This window comes from Setaria italica, chromosome VIII (genome assembly GCF_000263155.2).
Source record: "Setaria italica strain Yugu1 chromosome VIII, Setaria_italica_v2.0, whole genome shotgun sequence".
Taxonomy (NCBI): Eukaryota; Viridiplantae; Streptophyta; class Magnoliopsida; order Poales; family Poaceae; genus Setaria; species Setaria italica.
This window is the reverse complement of record NC_028457.1, coordinates 27051481-27059770: the sequence shown is the minus strand read 5'-3', so window position 1 is coordinate 27059770 and position 8290 is coordinate 27051481. Positions and strand designations below refer to the sequence as shown.

Here is an 8290-nt window from a genome sequence, read left to right as displayed (position 1 = left end):
CTCCATAGAATCTGTTCACCATGGTGATCTCCATCTCCATGTTCCATGTGCGCCATCCTCCTGGTGATGAGTCCTCCAAGAACTAGAACATGCTATTACGCCTAATAGCTAGTAAAGAAGCTAGTAATGAAGATTACATAGTTGCTTGGATCATCACAGATTCGTACGCAGACCATTAAATACATTAAGGTGACAACACATATGGCTCCTGCCGTGTTGCCGTACACGTGACACGCAGGTCACGAATGAGTTACACACATGCATCGCATACACAAAGGGGCCACACTGATCACAAGATATATACATACATCCTGCAAAATAGAGTTAGGCGTTCTAACGTTCCAAACTTCGGATGCCCGAAACTCCATCTTCCAAGCCGAATTTGGGAAATCTAATTTCACCGAAAACAGCAAAGCGGTTGAATTTCATGTGTAACTTTTTCTATAGATCAATTTTCATATAAAATTCGCCCTGATCCGAGATCGTACCGAAAAGTTACAGCTGATTTACCGAAGCATACGCATACGGCAAAAATCCCGACCCCGGTAGTAGATCCCATCTACTTTTGCACATCTAATGCGCCTGGCGTATGACCCTGGATTTCGATTCGACCAATCATATTGATCTTCGCTCACTGCAACTGGATTTACGTGTATCACTTAACTCCGATGGCGGAAACCGACCGGTAGGAGTATGTCGTTACACTACCATTGCAGCAAGAGCACGAAACTAGGACATAGATCAAACTGAAAACTCGCATATCTACATATGCACACATCCCGAATCCAAAACTAAACAGCTACGGCTCTGATACCACTGTTAGGGTTACGAGGTAGGCTACACTAGCGCAAATCAAAATTTCTACCACGTAAAACCAGGAAGAACTGCAGTATAAGGATCACGGGATTACCACTCGACGCACTACTGGTGCGGAAGATGTAGATTTGCGTCGATGCAGTGAAGACGATCAACGTAGTCGTACGTAGTCGATCAACGTAGTCGTACGTAGTCGATTCAACGTAGTCGTACGTAGTTGATCACGTCAACGTCCAGCAGCTCCTCAGCAGCTCGTCCACGTGCAGCAAGATCGCCCTCGTGCCGCGGCTTGTCGTCGGCTCATCGTGGCTCGTCGGCGGCTCGTCATGGCTCGTCGGCGGCTCGTCCAAGTGCTGCAGGTGCAACACCTCCAAGGTATCCACACGTGCAGGGAGGAAGCGTCGCAAGCCGGACTGCTAGATCCGCGAGTTGCAACAGGTGAGGGCGTGGGAGGCGCGGCAGATGTGTTTCGCCAAAAGGTGTAAACCCTAGGGCGCCCCCACCCCTCTATTTATAGAGGTTCCTAACGGGCCTCTGGGTCCGAGGCCCATTAGTACTTCTAAACCTAATCCAACTCAGATCAGATCCGAATTGGGCTTCCAGCCCCTTAAGTGTGTGACCCTATGGGTTCGGATACGTATAGACATGGCCCGAGTACTCCTACTCGGCCCAATAGTCGGTAGCGGCCTCTAGCAAGACGTGCCAACTCCTATACGCACACGAAGATCATATCAGACGAACCATCACAACATAATATACATGCTATTCCCTTTGCCTCATGATATTTGGTCTAGCTTCAAGCCGACCGCTCTTTTTCGATCCTGTGATTCGGAATCCCTTTGTAGGTTAACTCTTAGCAGTACGTGGCATGGCCATGCATTTTCGGATCCGATCACTCGAGGGGCCCAGAGATATCACTCTCAATCAGAGAGGGGCAAATCCCATCTTGATTGACCATGTCTCATAGCATGCTTCTTGACAAACCCGAAAGCTACCTTTATAACTACCCTGTTACGGCGTAGCGTTTGATAGCCCCTAAGTAGGTCGATCCACATCTAGAATACATGCGACAATCTCAGGTCTAAGGACAAAGCGTATATGTTGTTTAAAGAGAGAACTACTTCTCGTGTTGGGTTAGTCCTAGCACATGTCTCCACATGTGTCCACATTATTAGTTCAACATCTCCATGTTCATGACTTGTGAAACATAGTCATCAACTAATACATGTGCTAGTCTAATATTCATGTGTGTCCTCACATGAACTCCGACTAGGGACAACTTTAGAATAACCATACAAGTAAAGAGTTCCACATACAATTCACATAATTGCAAATCAATTCAAGTAGCCTTTAATGGATATTCAATGAACACAATATACAAATCATGGATACAAATGGAATATTATCATCTCTATGATTGCCTCTAGGGCATACCTCCAACAAGGTTATCCCCAAATCTGGGCCATGTTCCATATTCTAGCTTAGGGCCTAACTTATAGTAATAGTAGTAAAAATAATATAACAAGATTCATCATATAGCCACTTCAAATATAGCCACTTCAAATAGGTTGAGGATTGTACATGTTGCTTGAACACATTTCTTCAACGTCTTATGTGGGATAGGCTAAGATACAATGAAAACATTACACTTTAAAATACTAGTGCACAAAAAATAAAACAGGTAAAATTAACAGGGCTAGAAATTATTAAAGAAAACTAGGCATATGCATATGCAGGCTGTACTAGCACCTAATTGATCAGTATAGTGGCTTCTATTGCTCTTGAGGGCCCTGATCCAACAAGAAACATCTTCGCGTGCAACAGTGCAAATTTATCTCAATTGATCAATTGATGTTGGGCCTAGATGTAAGAAAAGAAAACAATATATAGAGAAAAAATGCCCTTGAGCTCACAGAGAAACAAATAGAGTGGATTGTGGTGATTCATGGTCCAGCGGGATCTTTTTTTGGGGAAACTCGCGGAGGCGCATAGCTGCTGGTCCTTTCTAGGGAAAATAGGAGACATGTGCATGTTACAGATAGAAAATAGAAGAGATTGAGGGAGAGAAAGGAAAGTTTTGTGCCCTCGCGTTCTCTTTCCAGGAAATTCTGGGAGAAACCTTGAGTGGACCATACAGTTCACTGAGCTAATATTAGTGATAAGTATGCATACTAATCTTTGAGGCCCCACATTTTAATTTTGGAGTTCCTGTTCATGTGCACAGCAGCACAGGTCGCACGCCCCTTGGGACGGGCCTGGTTATCCCAAGACTAATTCATACGTCTATTTAAAGAGAGAGAAGATTGACATCCGACCAGAGCTCTCACCGGCCGCCCGCCCACCATGCATCAGACTTGTTTGTTGCAGCCATGGTGCTCTCCAAGGTCATCACCCTCCGATCCTCGCGCAGCCAGTCGACGGGTGGGCTCTGGCCACGGAAACATCGGACTCGACGCCATGGAAGACACTGCGGCGGTTGTCCTTCGACAACACCAACACCGCACTTACAGGTAGCTAGCGAACTAAGGCTACCATATCAGTATGTTGTTGATGAGTGCAAAATACAAACCATAATAAAACAATTTCAAAAGTGACATTGTCAATGTTGACAATATGAATAAAGAGCATCCAAAATTAAGGCAATGGAAGAATATTGTTGCTTGTGCACACATTTTACATTTTCACAACTCAATGGTGCTATTGCTATTGCCTTCCAGTACTCGCTGTTCGGCTATCTTGGCACACCATGAGTATGACAAGGCTCAGCAACCGCAGCGGGCAGCCATGCTCGCCATCGGCACGGCCAACCCGGCGAACTGCGTGCCACAGGACGAGTACGTCGACTGGTACTTCCGCGTCACCAAGAGCGACCACCTCACCAAGCTCAAGGCCAAGATGAAGATGATAAGTACGATCTTGATGTTTTTTTACCCGTCTCGTTGTTCTGAAACACTGGAGAATTTGGCGTGATTTTGTCGAATCACAGGTTCCAACTCGGGAATCAAGAAGCGCTACTTCTACCACACGGAGGACACGCTCCGGGATCACCCGGAGTTCATCGACAGCGCCCTGCCGTCGCTCGCCGCCCGGCAGGGCATCCTGGCGTCCGCGGTGCCGGAACTCACCGCGGCGGCGGCGACCAGGGCCATCGCCGAGTGGGGCCGCCCGGCGTGCGACGTCACCCACCTCGTCTTCGCCACCAGCTCCGACGCGCACATGCCCGGCGCGGACCTCCGGCTCGCGTCGCTGCTCGGCCTCCGCTGCTCCGTGCAGCGGACGGCGGTCTACTTCCACGGCTGCTCCTCGGGCTCCGCCGCGCTCCGCGTCGGCAAGGACATCGCCGAGAACAACCCCGGCGCGCGCGTGCTCGTGGCCTGCGCCGAGCTCAGCCTCAAATTCCTCCGCGAGGCGCGCGAGGACCGCCCCGAGACGCTCATCATGCAGTCGCTGTTCGGCGACGGCGCGGCGGCCGTCATCCTCGGCGCCGGCGGCGTCACCGATGGCGACGACGGCGCTGCAGGGTCCGGCGTCGAGCGCCCGCTCTTCGAGCTGGTGTCCGCCTCCCAGACATGGATACCTGACACCGAGGACGCCGCCGCAGGGCAGCTCGCCGAAGGCGGCCTGGTGTTCCGGCCCTCCCCCAAGATGCCGGCGCTATTGCGGCAGCTCATCGAGCAGTACCTGGCCGAGGCGGTGGGGCCGCTCGGCCTGGGCGTCGGATGGAATGACCTCTTCTGGGCGGTGCACCCCGGCGGGCCGGCGATCCTTGACAGCGTCGAGGCCGCACTGGCGCTGGAGCCCGGGAAGCTGGCGGCGAGCAGGCACGTGCTGCGCGAGTACGGGAACATGTCGGGTGTCTCGGTTATCTTCGTGCTGGACGAGCTCTGGCGCCGGCGCCACGAGCTGGATGGAGGATTTGGGGTCATACTGGGGCTTGGCCCAGGAGTCACCGTGGAGACAATGGTACTCCGCGCGCGCGGCTAGTGGCGCAAAGAGAAAGGCTCTCTAACGAGTGAACGTCACCAACAGGAGTGTGTATGATGAAATTAGAATTGTTTAGATCCTGAGGTAATGTCAAGACTTAAGATATCTCAAGATTCGAAATGCGAAAAATTTCGGTCCTGACCGAAATGGGTGAATTTCATAAATTTCGGGATTCGGTTGTCAACAAATTCATTTTTATATGAAATTTGGCTACAATTAGATGGAGATTTATGAATTGAGCACTCCTATAAAAGATAGTGTGAGAGAACTAGGGAGATATTGTGAGGAGCTAAGGAGGAACATAGCGAAAACACTATGTTTCTGTGTTCATTAACTATTGCAAAGTGGGAGAGGCCAAGATGGTTATATAACTAAAGTTTATCGTATCTTTATTGCTAGAAGGGTATATGGGGTGTTAATGATGGTAAAAGAATTCTACTTTGGTGTGACCATTTCGATTTCGTTTCGGTCCTAACTGAAATGGGTGAATTTTGGTCAAATTTGGTCATTTCGGACTGAATCCCAGAATCGTGTTGTACATGAAACCTCATATAAAATGGTTCCGGTTGATTGACAAGTGGTGGAATAATTTATAATTGACTTGCACATGTGAATAATTGGATCATTACATTATGAGAGAACATCTTCATTTTGTAGATAGGCTTTGCATCGACTCCAGAGAATGACCGGTGGCATGCCAATTGCGACGGGAGCAAGGGGCAGTGCATTTGATGTGATCACATTGAGAAGCATCGGATGGTGCTATTTGTCAATGTTATACATCACTAGGATGCTTGGAAAATTCCATTGCCCACACCAAAAAGTGTTAGAGCAACTCCTACAGATTAGGACCACATCAAATTCTCAATCAAATTCTCAATAAAGGGGATTCGAGGAAAAATACACAGCTCCAATAAATCCCCGATTGAGAAAAATCATCACCCAATCCCCTTTAAAAAGGTGACTCTACAGTGCGGCGGAACCGCCCAACTTAAGCTGGTTTAAGTGCGCCTAATCGCTGTCGGAACAGCAATTTTCCGAAACGCACCTAAAACAGCATAAGTCCGGTAGTCTGTCGAGTGTCCCTAGGACTCCTCGAAAGATCCACGACGTGTCTCATAGCCATACATCAGGATAGTATCCGCGATGGGATAACATCAACAAACATTACATTTTTACATACATATAAAAGGTACGAGTTATTACATAACATAGATTGAAGCAAACTTAACCGTGCAGTGTTAGACAGAGTTCTAAGATTTAAACATAAACAGTTTAGGAGGAGATGAGTATTTAAAACTTCTTCTCTAAGGGTATTGTGAGACTCATAACAATACCCTAGGGCTTCGGGGTTTCCTCCTCTGTAGACTCCTGCGGACCTTCTGAAAGACAGCCACAAGGGAAAACCCTGAGTACGGGGTACTCAGCAAGTCTTACCCTACTAACCAATATAATAGTTTTCTTGGGATGTATATGATAGCTTTTTGGTGTACTGGGCTGATGCAACTTTTGCCGAAAAGCTTACTACAAGTGATGCCTTAGTTTTATCTTTTATTTGGGTTAAGTCATTACCTAACCATTCCAAATGATGAGCAGAAAGTAAAAGCAATTATAGATATTAAGTCATACATCAAACATTATCAAAACAATATATTATACATGAATTATTGCTACGATGCTCAACAGTGATCGAGTGCATTCATAACCGAGAATTGCGGCGATCCGGATCAATTTACATCCTGCAGGAGAGTACCCTGATCACCAGCTTTATACGACTGTCCAGGTCGTACATAACAACCTCTCGATTAGCAAAATCAATGATTAGAAATACGACTACCCGGACCCAGGGACGCACCCCCACATGGGACCCCACGTCTGGCCCGATCACCATGTGAGTTTCAGGCTACGCCCCTGCCAATCTCCAGCACGTCAAGCGCGGGTACGAAGTATTCCCGATCATAGAGTTTACTAACCTACTGGGCTTTACTGGTCCCATACCCAGTAAGTGATCAGATGCTTATCACTTGATCAAAGGTTAAGACAACGAATCGGGCCTTAACCAGATTAATCTAGCAGACAGAACTACATCTCTAGCTTCTGTCCGCTTTCAACTTTCCAAGTTATTTTCCATAAGCAACATGTATGACTCAAAAGTTTTTCTTAAGGTTGGTAAACCAAGTATGTAAGCAAGTAAGCAATTCTAGACTTGGGTATCTTCTAAGGTTTGAACAAGTGGCAAAGATGTCCTTAAAACAAGGCATGATCATACACAAGAATAGGTTTCAAGCAACTCCTAGACTTAGTGCATACATATAGCAAATAACCGATAATTGGACACATGAAATAACGACTCCAAAATAGATAGGTATAAATGCACCGGGGCTTGCCTTGTTCGCTTAAAAAGTTAGTATTCTCTGACGGGTTGGCTTCACAGGGGACTAATTCAAAAACTTCTTCGAACTCCGAAGGTCCTTCTGAAAATTCCAAATAATCTCCTTCTGGTGCTTCGGGATCTATAGCACAATATATGCAGGGGTTAGGAATGCAAATTTTTGAATAAAAGACTATACAACTTTCCTTCATGATAAAGTTGCAAGCCAACAAGGACTATACAATTTATCATGATAAAGTTGCAAGTCAACACACAAAAACCTAAAAAGATTAGCCCTAACCCTCCTGAAGGCTTTTTCTTTTATCTTTAGAAAAAGTTATAATTAATTTCTAACTGGAAAACCTAATTTCCTATGAGTTAAGAATAATTTGTGATTAAGAAAATATTATTTCATATTTTATACATTTTATAAATATTAAGTATTTATTTAATTACCTTAAAAGGAAGGCATTAAATAAATACCCGAATTTTTATTATTTTTCTAGGGTGTAAAAATTTTAATGCATAAAGGAAAATTAAACAAACCTAACAAAATTGGTTTCACTAATTTTGGACACTCCTACGAATTTCTGTGATTTAAATGGTGTAAATCGGATTTAAACTAATTACTTTCTAAAGGAAATCTAATTTTTTTCCCGAAAAAATGCCCTGTAAACTTTTCTTACGCAGCCCGACTCTACCCCCTCTCATGCGCACTGGGCCCCACGGCGCGGACCCACCTATTCCTATTCCTTTCTACCCGCCGGCCTTATTCCCCCCTCTGACGGGCCCCGCGGGCCGATTCTTCCCCTCCTCGATCCTCTTCCGGCCCAACGGCCCTTTTTCTGTTTCTCTTCCCTCGCGAGCACGGCCTGCTTTCCACTGGGCCTCCGGCCCCTTTCTCTTTTACGGTCGACCGCGCGCGCGTTTCTGGGCTTCAAGGCCGCGGCCCAACAGACGGCCGCGCCCCGGCCTCTTTCTCCTCTCCTCCTTTCTCTCTCTCTGCTGCGCGGGCCCGAGTTCCAGGCTCTTCTTCTTCCTCCCGCCAAAACACGCGTGCGCGACAGGGGGCGGCGCGACTCGCCAGCCGGCGCCCCACCGGCGGTGAAGCTAGGTCAG

At 47.0% G+C, this 8290-nt stretch overlaps 1 protein-coding gene across 1 annotated transcript; it reads left to right on the top strand.

Moving 5' to 3' along the window:
• The first annotated feature begins 3138 nt into the window (after positions 1–3138).
• Positions 3139–5186, top strand: LOC101758341 (bisdemethoxycurcumin synthase). The gene is made up of 3 exons (XM_004979330.2): positions 3139–3326; positions 3534–3724; positions 3803–5186. The coding sequence occupies exons 1-3, from the start codon at positions 3160–3162 to the stop codon at positions 4798–4800; spliced, it is 1356 nt and encodes a 451-aa protein (XP_004979387.1). The 5' UTR covers positions 3139–3159; the 3' UTR covers positions 4801–5186.
• The last annotated feature ends 3104 nt before the right edge of the window (positions 5187–8290 follow it).

Excerpts from the sequence above, each read along its gene's own strand:
- LOC101758341 (XM_004979330.2), top strand. The coding sequence starts at position 3,160 with ATGCATCAGACTTGTTTGTTGCAGCCATGGTGCTCTCCAAGGTCATCA. Across the intron at positions 3,327-3,533 it reads CACCAACACCGCACTTACAG|TACTCGCTGTTCGGCTATCT; the intron begins GTAGCTAGCGAA and ends ATTGCCTTCCAG. Across the intron at positions 3,725-3,802 it reads GGCCAAGATGAAGATGATAA|GTTCCAACTCGGGAATCAAG; the intron begins GTACGATCTTGA and ends GTCGAATCACAG.